This window comes from Sturnira hondurensis, unplaced genomic scaffold (assembly GCF_014824575.4).
Source record: "Sturnira hondurensis isolate 20B ecotype Veracruz unplaced genomic scaffold, ASM1482457v3 Scaffold0018525, whole genome shotgun sequence".
NCBI classification, from domain to species: Eukaryota; Metazoa; Chordata; class Mammalia; order Chiroptera; family Phyllostomidae; genus Sturnira; species Sturnira hondurensis.
In genome coordinates this window covers 6043166-6063556 of record NW_028091156.1, presented here as the reverse complement: position 1 = coordinate 6063556, position 20391 = coordinate 6043166, and the positions used below count along the sequence as shown (strand labels likewise).

General features: G+C 47.8%; 1 protein-coding gene across 1 annotated transcript in view; it reads right to left on the bottom strand.

Moving 5' to 3' along the window:
* Positions 1 to 20391, bottom strand: part of EPRS1 (glutamyl-prolyl-tRNA synthetase 1) — a 45553-nt gene that overhangs the window by 7850 nt on the left and 17312 nt on the right. The window contains exons 13-28 of the mRNA XM_037069322.1: positions 18132 to 18242; positions 16620 to 16756; positions 15412 to 15619; positions 14665 to 14777; positions 12679 to 12796; positions 10491 to 10853; positions 8305 to 8538; positions 7046 to 7308; positions 5346 to 5397; positions 4617 to 4826; positions 4165 to 4237; positions 2810 to 2889; positions 2505 to 2606; positions 1404 to 1559; positions 749 to 946; positions 174 to 347 (exon numbers count right to left, since the gene is read on the bottom strand). Coding sequence (XP_036925217.1) covers positions 174 to 347; positions 749 to 946; positions 1404 to 1559; positions 2505 to 2606; positions 2810 to 2889; positions 4165 to 4237; positions 4617 to 4826; positions 5346 to 5397; positions 7046 to 7308; positions 8305 to 8538; positions 10491 to 10853; positions 12679 to 12796; positions 14665 to 14777; positions 15412 to 15619; positions 16620 to 16756; positions 18132 to 18242 — 2592 coding nt within the window. The remainder of the gene's footprint in view (positions 1 to 173; positions 348 to 748; positions 947 to 1403; positions 1560 to 2504; positions 2607 to 2809; positions 2890 to 4164; positions 4238 to 4616; positions 4827 to 5345; positions 5398 to 7045; positions 7309 to 8304; positions 8539 to 10490; positions 10854 to 12678; positions 12797 to 14664; positions 14778 to 15411; positions 15620 to 16619; positions 16757 to 18131; positions 18243 to 20391) is intronic.

The following is a 20391-nucleotide window of genomic DNA, read 5'->3' as shown; positions in this document are numbered from 1 at the left end:
TGGAAAAAAAAATCTTCCTCAAAAACACTTTTTAATTTAGCTAATGTGCTCAGCTTAATTTCAGCGAAGAACCTGCAACTACCAAAATAGAGAAAGACTTACATTTTATAAGAATACAAATAAAGAAAATCCAGCTTCAAACTGGGAGTAACAGACACACTCGAAGAACTCACCTTGAGCTCCCAGTGGTTGAACTTCCACCCTGGCGAATAGTTATCTCGCAGATCAGCTCTGACCCGAATGTTAGCGCTGAGCAGCCGCCTTCGATAATCATTGCACTTGGCAATCAGAGCATCTCTGTCTTCTTCAGAAAGGGAATTTGTAATGCCGCAAGGAATGACCACCACCTGGGAGGCAACACAGTGTCATGCAGTCACACAAGGAAACAGAAGGGACCACAGATCGTAACAGCAGTCACCGTGTCGGTTGGTTTCTAACCCACACAGAACGCCTGCCAGACGACACTTGTCCGCGCTACGTGCATTTTAATTGACCCGCTGATTTCACTTGACCTCTTGTAAGTCATTTCAGAAAATGGTTTCTAAAGAAGTTTTATATAAAGTAGCTAGAATTAATAGAGTAAAAAACAAGAACACAAAGGATATACATAGTTTCACAATACTAAGTTCTACACTGTGTTGTGTTGCTTCTCTATCAGAAAATATACCTGGATGGTGCTCGGAAATGTCCATTCCTTGATGTGACCTGTTATTTCCCAACAGGGGTGGGAACAGAGGACCTTCCTCACCTGAACACAGGCCACGCGTGGAGGCAGCACTAGGCCCATGTTGTCCCCGTGAACCATGGTCATGACCCCAATCGTCCGAGTCGTCAGGCCCCAGGAGTTCTGATAGGCAAACTGCTTCTCTCCTGGTGTCTTTGGATCCTCAAAAACGATTTCGAACATTTTGGAAAAATTCTGCCCTAAATGATGTGAAGTTCCTCCCTGAAATAAACAGAAATAGGAGCTTTATTTTAATAACCTACTATGCCTTTGAAAATGATTGTAAGGCCACAAGTCCTAACATGACACTAACCCTCGTTTGCCTTCATCAAGTGTTTTCATACTCAACACATTTTTCAAGCACAACTGGCACCACTGAAGGTCTAATCAAAGCCACTGCCAAAGGGCACTGTGGATAGACGACCCCTTTCTATTGACGTGCACTACGGGGTTAAAAAGGACCCCACGCTCTGGCAGGTCAGAACATGGCCTTGACTTGGCTGACCTTGGAGACTTACAAAACTGGGACAGAGGTGCCTGAAATCAGAATGTGGCCTAGAAAGCACACGAACTACTGATTTTTAGAGTCTCCTTCTCTGATGGTGAAAGAAAGGTGTTGGGTCCACCCACAGACCACGCTTCTGAGAGTCCCCCACGAAGCCCGGGCAGCAGACGGCACCTGGATGGCTCTGCCGCTGGCAGATATAAACGCCTCCACTGTGGTCGTGTAGTCCCCTCCTGCAAACTTCTCCTTTTCCGTCTTTCTTCCCTTCACAACCGGGATTGCCAGGAGTTCTTCGTACACCCGAGCATATAAGTCGAGTATCTGCAAGACCTGCAATGACATTTTAAATGTAGAAGTGTCCGAATTCACGGTATGCTTATTTATTGCAGATCTATGAACCTGTTCTACTTAAAACCAATTGTGGTGGGAGAAGCAGCCACACAATGAAAACCTTTTTTTTTCCAATTTTTTTATTTAATTATTTTTCAAGTACAGTTTTCTGTCTATTTCTCCCATCCCATCCCACCCCCCGAAAACCTTTTTTTTATGGAAAGGCAAAAGCAGCCAGTGTGAATTTACTAAGGAAGACATTCCAACAAAGCAGCATGAAAAGAAGTTGAAGAGCTTTTAAAAACCTATGTAAATTTAGAATATAAGAGAAAACTAAAGCTTTTAGAAGATATACAGTCACAAGGGCAAAAATCTCCTGGAGGATAATTGTTTTCATCCATGTGATTACAACTGCCTCTATACACTTAAGTCCAATGATGCTTTCATCTAAACTTTAAAACGGCCCTGGCCGGGCATCTCAGCTGGTTAGAGCACTGCCCCAATACGCCAAGGCTGCAGGTTCGACCCCCCCAGTTAAAGCACACAAGAATCAACTCAGGAATGCATGAAAGTGGAACAACAAATTAACGCTTCTCTCTCCCTTCAAAATCAATAAATCAAAAAACTTTTTAATTAAAAGAACAAAGCAGCCTTTTCTAGTATAATTTCAATACACGGTTTCTTAGGCCCACGCACGCACATCTGAACGCACTCATTTTTTCTCTGAACATACGGTGATGATTTTAAGTAACGAAGTGAATGACACAAGAAACTCTCTCAACGCTATGCTGAGATCAGACCAAGTTTCAGCTGAGAGTCACTTGTTGAGTGATTACTGGGAACAGACAGCACGCATCACTGACAGCTGGACAGGGAGAGAAGCACGGCGTGGACAAAGGAACAGAGCACAACACAGACCCGAACGAGGACGCCCACGCCCCACACCTCTTCCGCAGCCTCCTCGAACGTGGCGAAGGCGCTGTGCCCCTCTTGCCAGAGGAACTCCCTCGTCCGCAGGAAAGGCTGAGGGTGCTTGAACTCCCAGCGCTGGAAGAAGGAGGAGGACAACTGGGTCACCAGAGCGAGCTTTTCAGTGTCTGTCAACATCTTGTGTGTAAGTCAGCAGAAAGTGTAACTGGGATCCAAAGCACTTCAAAAATGCTCCCGCACCCCCAGCCCCTTGCCTGTGCAAGCCAGGGGAAACGCAGTGTGCGTCCTGGGAACCGGGGGCGCAGAGGGAGGGCACCTACCACCACGTTGCACCACTGGTTGAGCTTGATGGGCAGGTCCCTGTGCGACTGCACCCACTTCGCGTAGGCCGGATACATGACTGCAAAGACACAAATGCAGGCCGTTGAGCCGCCGAGGGGCCCGCCGCTCCCCGAGGCCGCTCAGAGCAGAGCTGCACGTGCTGAGCAGGAATCAGAACGCCATGCCTGTGCACAAGTGTGTCCAGTGAATGGTCAGTGAATCGTACTGTTAGGTATGCCATAAAAGAATTAGTCAAGGAAACGAACTACCTAAACCCGACCTACACCGCACTTCGTGTTCTGGGCAACGAGATTTACATTTCAGCTGCCTTTCTGCTGTTTCCTTTTGAAAACACTAAGTGAAGAACATGCTGTATATACCACGTTCTTCTGTGTTAAGTTCTTTGCATTCTTCATCCTGTTCAGTTCTCACACCCAACCCACAAAGTGGCTGCCTGAATCTCTCAGTGTTAAAGACACGGAAACCGAGACTAGAGACATTACAGAACCGGCTGAATCCAGCACAGCGACGTGTTAGAACCAGAACGCAGCTCAAACCTGCCTGTCGTCATGCCACAAACTGCTAACTTAAGTGAAGGCGCCTGTCTTATCACTTGTGACTAGCTGCCATTAGAGACACAAAAGGAACGATGGCCACCATGATTCCAATACTGCACCACTACGCGTGCACACAGAGCATCACCAGAAGCATCAGATCAAATGCTCCTTCGCCGAACTGGGTGACACTCTGGACACGCTGACGATCCCAGAGGCACAAATGTTCCATGAGACCCTCCCATTCACTGTGTCATTTCAGGAAAGTCGCTTTACCTTTCAGAGACTTTTATTACCTACAAAATGGAAATAGCCACAGCTGCCCCATCCTTCCCCACTAGGCTACTGCAAGACAGAACAGGATGTACATGAAATCACTCAGTAACCTCCAGAAAACCCGCATGGATGTAAATGTGATATTACCATAAGTGACAAAATTTATAAATACGACAAAACATTACTGTTGGCAATTTCACAACTCTAAGGGTAAAATTATTCCAAGCATACAATTCCTTGAATAGTTTGGGGAAATCAGAGCATGAACATAAAATGATGAAACTTAAAAAAACAAAACAAAAAACAACCAACTTTCTCCTATAGCTAAAGACCTCTGTAATACATACTATACAGAGAATAAAGTTCTGTACAACTTCAGTTTGCATGCATCTTGCTATACGCACTCATTCGACTTCATACACTGTCAACGAGGATTACACAAGTCACGGAATAAAAGCTGAGACCCCTCTAGAACCGTCCCCAGTGTTTCCGTGGGGTTCCCCGGCTCCGAGGCCCGTGCTCACCCGTCTCGCTGGTGGGACGAACAGCAATGGGTTCCGCCAGCTCTGTTTTGCCAGACCTTGTGACCCACGCCACCTAGTAAGATAAATTATTTTTCACACGGCGCTGAAAGAGCATTTAAAGAAACAGCACAAATGCTGGCAAATTGTGAGTTCCACTTTTGCTATGTCAGCTAAGGCAAGTTATCTATTGCTGTTCACTGTGAGAAAAGGAGGCTACTTACTGTCCCTGTAACGTTGAGAGAAAAATAAAAGCCAGTAAATGACTTAATGTAACAAGCAGAATCATAACCTGCCCTGAAGGTAGACATACAAATTTTTAAATGGCTTTAACTTTTTTTAAATTCCTCTGAATTGCTACTATAACTTTCCTTTTAAATGCCTACTGAAGTGTGAATGGGAAATACACTTTCAAATTTAAGGAAAAGACTGCAAAACAAAGAAAGCCACCTCACCTCAGGGGCGAAGTCGGCAACGTGAGTCTTTTCTTTCTCTAAGGCGCCTTGAGACACAAACATGGGGAAATAGCAGTTTTCCACACCAAGCTTCTTGATCTCGGCATCAAAAAAGTCCTTGATGGATTCCCAGATGGAGTACGCCCAGGGGCGGAGGATGTAGCAGCCACTCACGTCGTAGTATTCGATCATCTCTGCCTTTGTGATGACCTTTATAAAAGACACACGCAGTCCTTAAGGCTGACGCTGAGCCAGCGCCGTGGTGCAGGTGCCCAGAGACTGACCGCCAAGCCTCCAGCCCGAGTTTCCCCCCAAACGCCCTCCTTCCATGCGTGGAACACAAGCCTTTCCGACCTCAGGCTCACCAGGGCCCTGGCTCTTATGCAGATTCAATTCCGATCTTGTTTCTGCCATTACCACCTTTGTGACTTGGGACGAATTCCTTTACCTCACCATTAAAAAAAAAAAAAATCACGTACTGACTACCGCACGGGGCTACTTTCTGAACGCTCTCTGTGAACAAGCTTTGATAACTGTGACGTGCTAAATGACTGTCCTCGGTGCTACTGAAGGCACCACACAGTCACTGTGTGCCCGGACTTCAGAACCTACTGTCCTCGGTGCTACTGAAGGCACCACACAGTCACTGTGTGCCCGGACTTCAGAACCTACGGATACAGTCCCCTGTGAGACATTTAACACATGAAAGTCAAATGAATGCATACTCACCTGAGAATACCAATCTGCAAGATTTTCTTCTTTTTTTGCCTCAAGGCCCAGCCTGCAGATATGAAAAGTAAAATATAAATTCCTTCACTGAACAAATGCTTCTAGGCTAAATGGAAGTAAACTCAAAAGTTGAAGTAGATTCCTTTTTCTTCAGCATGAGTTACTTCTACATTTCTTTTTATTCATTCCCAAGAGACTGTTTGAAACCTAGAAAACAGTTCAGTCATCTCTTAAAAGGTGGTGACGTGCTGCCCACAAAACACTAGGAAAGCCAAGCCCAACGACAAGTATGATGCAGACGTCTCGTTCACAAAGTCGTCACAAGGTCGTGCACCTGCACGTCACCTACTCATTCTCTTCCTAACGAACAGGAAGCATCTGTTGCCAAATGAATCCAGGCAAAGTCACAGTTAGTAAGACGAGTGTCCCGTTGAAAGTAACGTGTACCCAGTACTAAAAACAACGGCCCTATGGGTACTCCCGCGGGCACACACAGGTCTGCACCTCCTTGGTCTGCACGTTTTTCTTTAACTGCAGCAAGTCAAAGCTGCAGAGACAGCTGCCTCCCAAATGAATCATATTGGCAATGAAACACCATTCGAGACAGAACCCTTTTCCTGAAACACCAACGACGACCCCGCTGCTGTTGTCTTAGGACTCACGCAGAAAAGGCAACCCACGAGCTCTGTTTTATAAAAAGGAAATCTTTTCAGTTTGTAAAACATGGCTTCCTTGCCTTAAAATCTTTACTATTTTCATACTCGAATTCTTCACTGTTTCCCATTGACACATCTCAAAAAATGCCCGTATTAACCCTGGCCCTCTCACAAGCAGTCAGAAGGTAAAAGGCAGGACGTTCCAGTCTTTCTCCCACTATTTATGCACCGGATCACCTGGTCAACGGGCAAGGAGAAACAATGGCTGCATTCTCGTTCCAGGAGAGAGCATGTGGGTGATGGGAGCAAGGAGGCGCAGAATCTGAAATTCAGCTAAATAAATCGGAAAGGCAGTATTTCTAAATAAAAGCTACTAGCGACAGCCTTTCCTTCCCGTGAAGTCACTGAAGGGACCAAGCAGAGGGTTCGCTCTAAACAGGGGATGGGGATTATCAACGGGGAAGCCCATTATTCACACCGACGGGAAAGGGCCGAAGCACCAGCCATCCCACTGCCGCCCTGTTCGTCAACCCGCTTCGTTAGATTCACCACCAAACCCAGTTTAAAATCCTATTGAAAATGAAGTGCTGAGTCCTGACAAAAGGATTTCACTCAAAAAATCTGTTTAGGGTGCAAAACAATGTGTGTAGTTAGGTACCAAGTGCGCTGAGAGGGAGGGGGCGGAATGTCTACATGTCTGTCTGTGCTCATGGGATCAAACGAAAACCGCTCTGTGGATACAGGCAGCCCCACCAACAGCGGGTGCGAGCCCACCACGGCGGTGGGAGGAACGGGAGGTGGACAACAGGCACGGTCTGAGCCTGCCCCGGACTTCTGTTCTGAGACTGCTGAACCAAGCGAGTGAACGTGCGGCCCACTCCAACCAACAGACACTAACAGACGCCATCTGCTGGCACTGCACCTTTAGCATTCGTTCTCCAACGTGAGAGTCAAACGAACCAAAAAAACATTGTAAGTGTAAGAATCGAAGGCATTCAAACCCCTGCACCATGGGAGTGGGGTCTCGGCCCCGAGCCTCCTCACCTGGTCTGCTTCCTGGGCCCCTGGCCCTCTCCTGCTCCACCGGGTGGTGGCCCGCTGCCTTGGCCTTTAGGCGGGTCTTTCTTTGAGCCTTCGCTTTGTTTTTGAGGCTTATTCTGCTTTTCGGATTTATTTTCTTTTTCTTTCTTCTTCTTATCTTTGTCTTCGGCCCCAGTGGCAGAGACGGGCTTGTACTCGACGCCGGTGAGAGCCTTGTACTGCGCCTTCAGCTGCAGGAGCTCCTGCACGGCGGCGTCCACTTGATCCTGCGGTTCGAGAGAGCAGGAGACCAGGTCGTGTTGAATGCAAACCCTGCCCGCGCACCAGCACCCGCAGCCTTATCGGCAGCCCTGAAAACACAGCTGAAGGAGAGGGGGACGAGGCGGCAGTGGAGAATGTTACATACGCCGGCTTCTGAGAATAAAAGAACACGATAAACGGGGACAGATGTGTACAACAGAGTGACTAAAAAACAGCACCATAACTGCACTGTCCAAAAAGGAGTCGTCAGCCACATGTGGCCCTTCACACTTCAGTTCATCTAAAGTACACATAATTAACAGGTCAGTCCCCAGGCGTAACGGCCACAGCTCCAGTGTCCAGTTCGCTGCAGCCCCGGGCGACCGCACTGGCCAGAACTGTCACCGAGCGCGTCCACCTCACCAACACTTCTCTGAGGCAGCACCAGCGGGCAGCACACATTCGGCCACCGGCCAAGCGAAGAGCCCTCACATTACATAACCAGCAAGACGACGGGAGCAGGCTCTGTATTACTGGTTACATGCAAAGCCCTAACGATTCACTGCCTTCTGCTCAAATGAACGTGCACAAAAAGCTCTATTCTATCAAACATGATGCAATCAGCGCAAACTGCGCCATGGTTCAAAATAAAACCTGCCGTTCCTGATGGGAGAGCTTTAGAAGAATGAGTCGAATAAAGAGTGTGGGCTGTCCCCAGGACCCTGCAATGAGCCAGGCGCTGCGGGGGTCTAAGTCCCTGCTCTCAAGGACCTTCTAGACCAGAGAGAAACACACCACGCTAACACAGTGCATGTAAGTGTCATGTCAGAGAAGGGCAGTGCCGTGCGAGAACATCCAATTAAATCTAGTCAGGGGGAAAGGACCAATTACATTTTCTACAGATGGCAGGATGAGAGAGCTGAAAACTGAACTGTGGGAGTAGAAGTCAGCCAGATTTCATGGGGCAAAGAAAATAGCGGACAACACACAAAACAACAATAAAAGCAAGATCCCACACTGACCTTAGAGACTTTTTCAGCCTTAAGTTTTCGAACAGCCTCTCCCTGAGAAGCTACTCTGTCAAAAAGTACTTTGGCTTCTGGTGTTTCTGGACCACAAGACTCAGAACTCCTGGCTGGGCTTGAATCTGAACTTGCAGATGGTGGAGGCTGACCGGGAACGTATTCCTTCCCGGTTTTGTCTTTATACTGAGCTTTCAGAGCAAGTAAGCGCTCTACAGCTTCATTTACTTCAGCCTGAGTTAAAAGAGAAAAAAAGAGAAATATTTAATACTTTCTGCAAATTCCAATGGTTATTCAAAACTCAGCTGTATCACTATAGTATTCTTGTAAACAACCATCATTGGGAAACCCAAGCACAAAGGAATCAAATCCTTGGCCTAAAAGAACAGACCAAAGCTAAAGTTAAAGATATAAATCACACTATAATACCACATACAAGTCATCAGAATAAACATAAACACCCATACGCATTTAACACCGTGACTTTCCACCCTTCTCACTTAAACACACCCATCACAGAGCACCCAAGCGAACCCTGAGCATCCCAGCCCTGGCCCCGTAAGTGGAAGAGTCAAAATTTCTAAGATCGAAGCACAGATCACCCCAATGGCTCTGCCTATACAAACGTTATTTTCTTTATTTCTAAATACACAGTAAATGCAACACTAAAAACCCACACTCTGGGCCCAACACAGAAGAGTTACATCAAGCTTTTAAAAAATCACGAGGCCCTGGCTGGTGTAGCTCAGTGGATTGAGCGCGGGCCTGTGAACCACACGATCGCAGTTTGATTCCCAGTCAGGGCACATGCCTGGGTTGCAGGCCAGTTCCCAGCAGGGGACTGACGAGAGGCAACCATACATTGATATTTCTCCCCTTCCCTTCCTCTCTAAAGATAAATAAATAAAATCTTTAAAAAAATCACAACGAAATGTGATTGTAGGCTGAGGTTGTGGACACTCGCCTACATACGCCATCCCTGCTACATCACCACAATCATAGTGAAAAGGAGTGGAACAGCCCGAGACACTGGTGACCCCAGCACAGAAGCTGGCCACGCAGGTGGAGGACTCACGCTGGACGCTGACCTGAGCGGCGGTGACATCTGAGTGCACACCAATACACCACCGGGGAGTCTAGGCATCGGCACAGCAGGGAGAGCACGCGCCTGCCCACATCTGCCCATCCAGGTTTTACTGCCACGTTATGCCAGGGCTCCAGAGCGCCAGGAGCCTCACATCGGAAGCCAGGAGAGTAATACAGGGTCAAAGGAAGGCAGGCAGCACCGGGACCTTTGGTATACCCTCAGCGACTTGGCGTCTGTGAGACAGCGGGCACATTTCCTAGCGCAGCGCCTTTATGAAACTGCCTTGCGGCCCACAGACCGAGAGTGGGCCACAGCGGGCACCACCTGGAGGGAGGGCAGGTGAGAGGGGACTGCACAGAGAAGAGGATGCGTTGTCTGACCCGTACTCCTGACCTGTTCACACTGTCTTTAGAACAAAGGGTACTTTCACAGCGAAATCCGCCTAACTCTAAGAAAAAGGACACAGCTAATCAGACATACGACAATCAAAACAGACACTTCCATCAGTTATAAAAAAGGAGAGGGGGGTTAGGGGGGCTTTCCTGCAGCCATTTCTACAAAAAGAGGCCTGTCTGAAGAAGTTCCATTCTCCACGACAAGTCGTCACTACAGTTTAATTTCGCAGAGGGAGAAAACCCAGCAATGAGACAAAACAAAAACCTCTGCTCGGTGAGATTATGACTTGAAACATAATAAAAGAGAAAACGTAGATGGACAAACCACTTCATTACTGAATGAGGCATTCTACAAACAGTAAAAATAGAATAAAATTGTAAAACTAGAGTATGTCTCTGGACAGATGTACAGGGAACCACTGGCCTTGATTTATGAAGTTTCCTCCTTCCCTGCCACTTGGTCCTCAACATTCCCCAGAGCAGCTGAAACAGCCAGTCACAGGACACGGCGTGGCATCAGCAGGCGTGCTGCCTCCCCGGCCCTGCCCTGGCAAACAGCAGGTGTCAGTAAGTGCTGACAGCTACGTCACAGTGTCCAAGCAGAAGGCCCAGAAACACGTCCCATGGGAAGACGGGTCCACCCTGGCAGCGGGGCCCCACAGGCTTCTGTACAACGCAGTCTGGGCTCCTCCCACCACACTGACCTTTGGGGCCTTTTCGGCTTTCAGTTTTCGAACGACCTCCCCTTGCGCAGCAACCTCGTCGTACAGAGCTTTACTGTCCGTGGGGCTTCCTGGCGATTTGGAAGAGACAGTCTGTCCGGTTACAGCCGGAGGACTTCCAGGCTTGTATTCCTGGCCCGTTTTCTCCTTATATTCAGCTTTCAAAGCCAAAAGCTGCTTCACAGCTGCGTCTACATCTTCCTTTGCTGCTTTCTTGGCTTTCAGGTCCCGAACTGCATCCCCCTGGGCAGCCACTCTGCTGTAAAGGGCCAAGGACGCCTCGGAGGTAGTGGCACAAGCACTCGTCGCAGGGGGCGCTGGTCTGCCATTAACAGGAGTCCTCGTCTACGGAGGCAGAAAGCCAAAGTCATGAATTCATGTTAAATGTCTCCCCACAAAATTAAATCAAACTGATTGCTATATCACGTTTCAAGTTAAAACAAAATTTCTAAACCAGAAACCAGTTTTTCATCTGCGTAAATTAAAAGCTCAAGTTGTAACGCTCCTACTGTGAACAGTTTCAAACTCACAGCCTAATAAGCTCTCCTGCCTCTGCCTGCGCCAGCGCAGGTTAGTTACCACTTATTCACCCGGTCACCAGAACAAAACCAGACGCTCCTGTCTTACCAACGCTGCTTCCTGGGTTCACGCCCTCCTCGATCTTTTCCATGCTCACCTTCAGACCACTCACAACACCCCCTCACCCTACGCCGCACCCACCCTCAAACCGTCTTCTGCACTGATGCCTTGTCTTCAGTGACTGCCCAGCTTCCAACACCCACGGATCCCGACTGTGCACCGAGCTGTGCCAGGCGCCCCAGAACCCACAGGCTGCCACAGGGTCCTCTGACTATCGGGGTGAACAGAGTAGCACACCCTACAGGTGTCAAAGACCACGCGCACCACAAGCTCAGGGCAAGGCCGCTGTAACACTGGGGCGTGCTACGTCCCTTTCCACGACATCACATTTCTGACAGCTGCAGTCTTCACAGCTGCTGTGTTAAGGATCAAGTATCACGGAAAGTCACTGTGCAACAGGAAATGGCAGTGTCCAACCTGAGTTCAAGGCTGAAGGAAGAAATGAAATTGTGAATTTTCTTCCAATTCATGTATCACTGTAAAAGTGAAATGAAACAGGAATAGAATTGAACTGTTTAACACTTAAGCACAAAATACTTTCAAAGTCAAATTCAAGTTTCTTTTCTTTCAACTTATGTGTCACTTCTTCCAATGCCCACCGAGTCCCTGGAATGCATGTCTGTATCTAGCTGTCCGGACTAAATCACGTAATAAGGAGGACTGTCAAAAACGTCACACAGCCGAGAAGAGCTGTGGCAGAACAACAGAGGGGCCATGGCTGCTGGAAACTGAAGGAGTGCGGGGACCTCCGGCCCACGCAGCGCACTTGGATTCCCAGACAGGTCACCACCACTCAAGTCCACGGCCTGCACGAGGAGGACAGAAGCTGCAACCGCAGACAGCACGCCCTGCAGACCGTGACAGCCATGCAGCTTCCCAGCACAGCCCTGGAGGCAGAGGGGAAGCCTCTCGTCCAGGATGAGAAAGGACTAGACGGGAGGGTGGAAGTTCTCCCAGCACCCACAACGCAGCACTTCCTGTCCTGTTTCTCTTCCCATGCCTCCCTGCCTGCCGGCAGCTCTCCTCCAAACGCTGGAGTTCAACAGAAAGGCACACCCAGTTCTGCTGAACTGGAGTTTGACAGAAAGGCACACCCAGAAAGCCAGGCCACAGTCCAGGCTTTGATAACCAATGTCACTATCTTGGGCAAGGCTTTCCCCCCCACCTTTTCACGTATAAAATGAGCAGCCACGAACAGGTGGTCCTCGACATGCCTGAGCCCCCAGCAAAGCTCCTCACTGAAGGAGACAAGCTGTCAAAAAGGAAAGGATGTACTATGACTCTAAAAGGGGGAAAAAAAAACCTTGCTAAAAATATTTTTTCACTCTAGTCTCTGACTTCTTCAGACTAAATTAAACTTAACAAATCTTTTTTGGCAATGTATTTTAGAATCTTACATGGAAGGACTACAAAACCCCCCAAAGTAAGAGTCCCTGTCTTCTTTAGTCTCCGCGGTAAGACGACCATCTGTGAAAAAACAGATTCTGAACCGAGGATACAGAAGACCAATGATTAAAGAGCCAACAGTCACCTCATTCTTTACTGTGTCTGCTTTGGTCTTCTCCTTCGACCCAGACGTGGGCATCTCCTTCGTGTGCCCGTCAGGGATGTGTATCAGGACACAAGGCGCATCTCTGCAACTGTGGGGGCTGAAACGCACATGAGGGGCCAGGCATGTTACTTGAACCAAATTACCCACACAGCAACTGCAACGGAGTTCCCAGACCAAGTCAGAGGTCTTCAAAGTACAGATACGCAGTCCCTTCCCTCACTGTTCGAATCAGAGGTTCTCCCGAGCAGTCTGGAAACAATACATACGTTAATAACAGTTGACCATGCTCAGTACAAACTTGCAATTTGTGTGCGTCCGCAGGTGTGCACACGCAGCCCCAGGACAGAAGTACACCTGCTGCACCTGCACCAGAGAGGGCGGCGGCGGGTGCTGATGGCCTCACCTTGACCGAAAAGGGGAGCCATTGGCAAGTCCCACCCAGTCTGCTTATGAGCAGACTAATTCCTGAAAGCCATTCATTTTATAAGAATTTCCCATTTCTTAAGGGTAGGGTAATTAGCAAAACCCACTGCTCCAAGACTNCTCACTGTTCGAATCAGAGGTTCTCCCGAGCAGTCTGGAAACAATACATACGTTAATAACAGTTGACCATGCTCAGTACAAACTTGCAATTTGTGTGCATCCGCAGGTGTGCACACGCAGCCCCAGGACAGAAGTACACCTGCTGCACCTGCACCAGAGAGGGCGGCAGCGGCGGGTGCTGATGGCCTCACCTTGACTGAAAAGGGGAGCCATTGACAAGTCCCACCCAGTCTGCTTATGAGCAGACTAATTCCTGAAAGCCATTCATTTTATAAGAATTTCCCATTTCTTAAGGGTAGGGTAATTAGCAAAACCCACTGCTCCAAGACTTCACAAGCCAAGAATTTCTTCACGTTTTGTGGTGAGAGCTAAAGTAAAAATAAAGACAGAAAGACTGCAGTAATCAGAGGACCTACACCTCTTCGATAGTTTTAACAGCAGCTTTGAGGTGCAATTTATATGCCAAAAAGTCACCCTCTGAAAGCACACAATTCAAAGATTATATGACGTGTGTAACCACCGCCACCATTTCATTTGGTACACTCTGTCACCCCAGAAAGAAGTCTTGAACGCTCATCACTTCCCAGCCCCCGACCCTGGCAACTGCTAAACTACTTTAGTTCTGGGGCTGGCCTACTCTGCACGCTTCATAAAAGCGCGTGGTCTGTTCTGACTAGCTTCTCCACTTAGCAAGTGCCCTCGCGTTCGTGCATGTTGTAGCTAAGTCAGCCCCTCACCGTCTTCTGCGGCTCAGTAACATCCCCTTGCACGGACGGACAATGTGTCTGCCCATTCATTAGCCGAAGAACACTGGGGTTGCCTGCACCTGTTAGCTATTATGACTAATGCTGCTATAAGCCTGAGAATACAAGCGTTTGTTGGGCACATTATTATTTTTCTGAAGTATACATACTTGGGAGTGGAACTGGTGGGTAAAAGAGTAACTGTGATTTAAACTTTTTGAAGAACTGCCACACTACTTTCCAAAGCGACGGCCTCATTTTATGTTTCTACTTTACATTCACAAATTATGAACGTGTGAAGCTCCAATTAGACATCCTCGTGGAACAGAGGCCCCCCTCGCTGTGATCCTGACTTGTGTCTCCCCGGTAACTAATGGTGTTACACAGCTTTGTGTGTGCGGACTGGCCACTTGTGTACCTGTGCTCTAGAGAAATTCCTCTCTTTGTATTTGGACCACATGAAGATAAAGTATAAGATGGTTTAGTTTTAGAAATGAATTGGTTAGTACTATGTTGTTTCAAAGATATCACTTACTGAAGTCTGAAATACTGAATAGAGGAGAACAAAATACAACTGAATAGAGAGTGTCAGTATTTCAGAGGAGGTTCGATCTCTAACACGTTACTCCCTGTAAGAACCTGAGCGTTTTCACGTAGCTGCCCGGTTCCAAGCACTCACCTCACAGGCTCGTAAGGCAGGTCGCAGATGAAGAAGCCTCTTCTCTGGAGCTGGATGATGTCGCCCTTTTTCAGGTCCTTCAGGCAGGGGTCCCCCAGCATCAGTTCCTCGTGCTGCAGGGATGACGTGAGATGAAAACACACTTTCTCAAAGCCAGAGCACTAAACTCAACCCTAAAATGCAACGGTTTTTCTAGTAGCTGGAAGGTTCCTCTTTTAAACAAACATGTTAAAAGCTTTCCTACTTAAGTATGCATAAAAAACATAGAAGTATTACAATAAATAACAATCGCATTTACTGTAATTTTTTAAGTTAACATTTATAAACTGACTGACTGACTGGCTTCAGGAAACCGCAACACTCACCTCTTTGGTGCCCCTGCAGATGCAAACGCGCCCCCCCCCCCCAAACATGCAGCACTACGCAGGGCGTGCACGCAGACTGGCAATCCGTGCGGGCAGACAGAGCGGGCAGGCGGAAGGGCTGTGGAGCCAGGATGCCTGGGTCTGAATCCCTGCTCCACCGCTTACTGTCTGTCCTGGGGCAGGTTCCTGACCCTTACTGCGCCTCACTTTCTATCATCTGCACAATGGGAACACTACGCTTTTACACCTTCCTGTTTGAGTAAAATTCTAACAAGTCTTTTCCATTTTATTTGAGGAACCCAGGTCTCAAAACTAACCTTACAAATTCCAAAAATAAGTTTACGTAACAAGGAAAGATGGAGTGAAGTCTCCTTTAGGTTACCTTACTGTTCCTGTTGACATACTGCTTAAAGTCCTCGTCTTTCCCCAGCACCGGCTTTGTGATCAAGTGGTCGTACGTGACACAGACTGCTGGGATGGGCAGGGCTCGGGCCGTCTCCGCGAGCCAAGTGATCTTGGTGGTCTTCTTATAGTCTTTGTTCTCCAAGTTCAGTTTTGCGTCAAGAGACACGATCTTTCCACTTGCGTCTCTAGGTGTGAGAGTGAAAAGTGTCGTGAAAAACATAAACCCTAACGGCCATAACAGCACCTGTAACAAATGGGTAAGGAACCTGCTTTGCCAAGCTTTCCAATGAGACATCTGAGTTTTTAATGTGTGTCAGGCATATACTGGTTAAGAGATGAATGAAATACAATCCCTGACATCCAGGGGCTAACAATCCGCTGGACCACAGACCCACATCCATCTGGTGAAGAGCAGGCACATACTCACAAACTTTAAAGTCACTTCTACCAAGCATTGAAAAAAAATCTAACATAATATATTTAAAAATATTTAGCAGTTACTTAAAATCATATGCAATCACTGGACAATTAAGACGTCAGAGCTTACATAAATTAGTCTTAGTACAGCATGTTCCATCTATGTGCTCTTAAAATCAAATTAAAGTGTAACTCACTATAATCACTGGGAAGTTCATATTCATCATTAACAATTTCAAAGCAGATTACAGGATAAAAATATGTTGCACACATAAATTCTGTCCCCAGAATCCCTCCCCCAGGCAACTATGATGAGAACAGACGATGAAAGAGGGCCCAAAGCACCGGAAGTACTTTGTACACAGATGTATCTACACGGAGTGATTTTCAGCATCATGATCGAGAGCTTCCCTGATGCCCCATTAGCAAACTGCAACACACTGTATTCTGCGGTGTATAACACACATTTTTTGCTAAAATCTTTGAGGAAAAAATAAGGGTGCACATTAAACATGGTAAAATGTTTATACACCATAAGCATAACAATCCTGTGTATAATGCGCACAAAAAAACCCACAGGTGTGCATTATACATGGCAAAATATGGTCTGTGGGAAAAACGCTGCCACCCAGAATTTGCAGTGTTCACGCCCAGGCAGACTTACTAGTCAGCCCCATGAATACATCTGAGCCCAGGAATTTTTAACAAGCGAACAGACATAAAACACTTTCCCCCCATATTTATTTGAAAACAAACAAAAGTTCTTACTTGTGTATTTTGGTGATGGTGATGTTGCCCCAATTTATAAATGTCACCGTCTCACCCTCGGAAAACGTCTCGGCATCAGCACCTTCGACGAAAACCCTGGGGCCGTACCACACGGGCTTCAAGCCCACCTCGGGGTTCTGAGTGACGAAGGAGGGAAGTGCTGGTTACAACGGGGACTTACTGACCCCGCTGTGGGAACGTTCGCGCTCTTCCTCTCTGCTCCGGCCCTCGGACGTTCTCCGTGTTAGCCGGAATGCCAGCCCTGACGGGGGATGCCGGTGGAGTTAGGGGCCGCGGCCCGCCCAGATGACTCCCAGCCCAGCGTTTCGTTTCCGCCAGACCGGCATCATCTGATGCTCCACGTCCACCTGTCCAGAACCCGCTTCGTCATCCTCAGAATCTCACTGCCGCGGAAGCGCAGGAGAAAAGAAAACCATTCCTGACCACCAGCTGAGGATTACAGAAAGACTCCACACCTTCGCGGGCAACTGTGGGCCTTTCAGGTTTTAGAAGATAAATTTTGAAGACAGAAAGAACTGTATGTGGATAAGTAAATTTTCTGCCTTTTCAGAATACATTCCATGAAGAGGATAAAGAGGTCTGGAGAGTAAAACGAGTACTATATCTGTACGGTGTCAGTTTTTGTTTGAGAGAACTCCCAAGAAAAACTGTACGAAGACCCTTTGAAACGAGCGTGGGACAGCGTGTGTGGGACCGACGCGCGACGCCGGGCCAGCACGCCGGCGAACACATGGCACACCGTCACAACTCACACTGCGCCAGGCTCAGAGCAGAGCACTGCCAGGCTGACCGTGGGACACGGGGAGGGAACAACGGCAGTGGCAACGCCGCGGGCCGACAGGGAGGCCCACCATCGCTTACAGTGTTTTTCCCTGTCGGCTAATCCTTGTTCAACATGAACAGTCATTTCATTTATGTCAGCTGGCTACTTCAAGGGCCACTTCAACAAAGAAGCACCAGTAACAAGTTTTAGTCTCACCTCTGACATTTAGAAATATTCAGTAAACGTCACACTCAGCGAACTGTAGCGGGTGACGTGACGCGCCAGACACCACTGCCCGCCTCGTCAAAGAGCTGCACAATCAGATGCCACAGAAGGCAAGCTCAGAGCAGTCTCTCCCCTCCACCACAGTGCTAGGGTTCCCTAAAAATAACCCACATCTCCAAAATAAAGGAATAGCTAGCGCTCTGCGCAGAAAGGCACTCACAAAGGCTACAACTTAGAATATTCACAGCTCTTCACGACGCACACCACCTGAGCGTCCCTGATCGAGAGGGACAGTTTTCCGTGATGCACTGCAGGTTTTACCAGAATACATTTCTTTGGGAAGAAATCTACGAAATACCTTCTCCAGTGAGTATCAGATCCTGACAAAGAACAGCGGACAGAAAATGGTCCCAAAGCCACACCGTGGCCACCAAAGTACACACTCCCTCTGTGACCCTGCCCCTTCCGTTAGAGAGAACAGTGCAGCGAGTCTGCAGAGTGACCTTTGGGTGCTTGGCTACTTCTTTCATCTCCTCCTGGGCCTCAGGGATGTTCACCGGGACCACCTCCTTCTTCAGTAACGCGACATACCTTGGTGCCACCGGGTCGATAACCTGCAACAGATGTGGCCTCGTGTTAAAACAGCCAGATGGTCTTTTAAGTTTCATAAGTAAAATAAACAGCACAGGAATACTAACTGGCTTTCTTTGTTACTGCATTTACCAACTTTTTTTTTATTTTTAAAATATTTTATTTATTTATTTTTAGAGGGGAAGGGAAGAAGAGAGGAAGAGAAACATCAATGTATGGTTGCTTCTCGTGCATCCCCTGCTGGGAACTGTTCCCTGCCAGGAATTGACCTGCAACCCAGGCATGTGCCCTGACTGGGAATCGAACCGCAATCATCTGGTTCGCAGGCCCGTGCTCAATCCATTGAGCTACACCAGCCAGGGCTGCATTTACCAACTTTTTTATTTATCTCCTAATTCTCCTCCAGCATCTCAGCTGTACAGTGGAACAGAAACCACCGTAAGTGAAGACTACAAGGAGGGCTGAGAGCTCCTCTCCAGGAATGAGCACTGACAGGTGAAAGGAAAGTAGTGGGTTAAAGTGTAACGTTACAGCATTTCAGAAAACCACTTTTAACTCTGGGATCAGGAAGTGAGGAAACTCCTGCGGGTTATGCACTAATCCTACAGGTCAATGCGATACTCAGGGTTATGTTGTTGAAAAAGTCCGTTTTTCAGGAATAGAGATAAATATGTGCTTCAGCACAATTTTCTATAACCACTTTTAGGCAACACATCAGCATGAAGAGCAGAACAGCACTAGGTCACTATAATAAGGCAATTCTGTACAGTAAAGGTGCGAACAAACGGTCCTACTTGTCAGCATGCTGTATGTCCAGGGACCACTGCATGCCCGCACCTAGCATGCCCGCACCTAGCAAGGGCCTGGCGCCTACGCGTACAGTAATCAATAAAACCTGCAGAGACATGAACAACTTGCCCTACCCACTACGTCTGATCCACTCTCCCTCCAGTCACCCGCGATGACCAATCACAACCACACTGGTCAAGTGCTAGAGAACACAAATGGAAGAAAAATGCAGGGAGAAGCAAATGTATCTGAGCAAAGTAAAAGAAGTTACTTACTTTTTCCCATTAGATGAACGCAGGTAGTGGTATGGCTAATTAAACCTGCCTGTGCTTTTGTTTTATACATTTTTCCCCATTGTTTGTCAGGGGTTTTTTGTCTTTGTTTTTTGCTTGCTTTGAGAGTATTTTTCACCTTTTGAAGAAAATGACACTGGAAATTCTGAGCAAACCCAGAGAAGACACCACCCTCAGAGGAACGTCCATGAAACCAGGGAAAGCTAACTAACCGACCCGTCCGCCACTCATCTGCTTCTCTCTCCCGCTAAATCAGCACCAGCCTCAGTTTACCGTTTCATCTGTGTCCTCCTTGTGACTTATAGATCGTTCTTACTAGTGAAGGGTTCTCTCCTAATCCAAGATTTACTTTGTGACCCCTCGGCTCGGCGCTGGGTGCAGAGCGACACAAGTGCTTTACAGAAGCTAAACAAGGCAACCCGGCCTGAGAAACGCACTCCCTTCACTGCAGCTCTGTCTGCTCAGCTGGCGAAGGGCCGAAGACCGCGTCTCACGCCTAACTATTCATAACCGCTGAGGGCATCGGTTAGCGCAGATTTCCAGGCCACTTAACCCTAAACGATCATGGCAGGGGTGTCCAACCTGCGGCCCTCCGGCTGCATGTGTCCCGGATGGCTATGAATGGGGCCCGACATAAAACCATAAATTCACATAAAGCCTCATGAAATAGTTTTTATGATTACATGTTGCGATGCATTTAACGTGGGGCCCAAGACAATTCCCCTTCTTCCAGCGTGGCCCGGAGAAGCCAAGAGGTTGGACGCCCCTGGAAAGTACGGAAATGGGTGTTTAACAAGCATCCACAGGAAAGATAGGATTAGACAAGTCTGGGAAACCTTGGATTAAAAAATTTAAGTCTTCTTCGGCCAACTCTAAACAGCCCTGGATTTGTAGTTTTCCAATTATTCCACAGAGTCCTCCTAAGGACTCCAAGGAGCAGCCCTGACAGACGGATGGGAAAGGACAGGACGGAGTAAAGCTGCCACCCTCCACGTTTCCCCCACAACGGCCACTTCTACTTCCTGGGACCCACTCAACAGTTTCTCACTTAGAAGACAGTCCTTACTTGGGGGGAGGGAAAGAAGTCTCC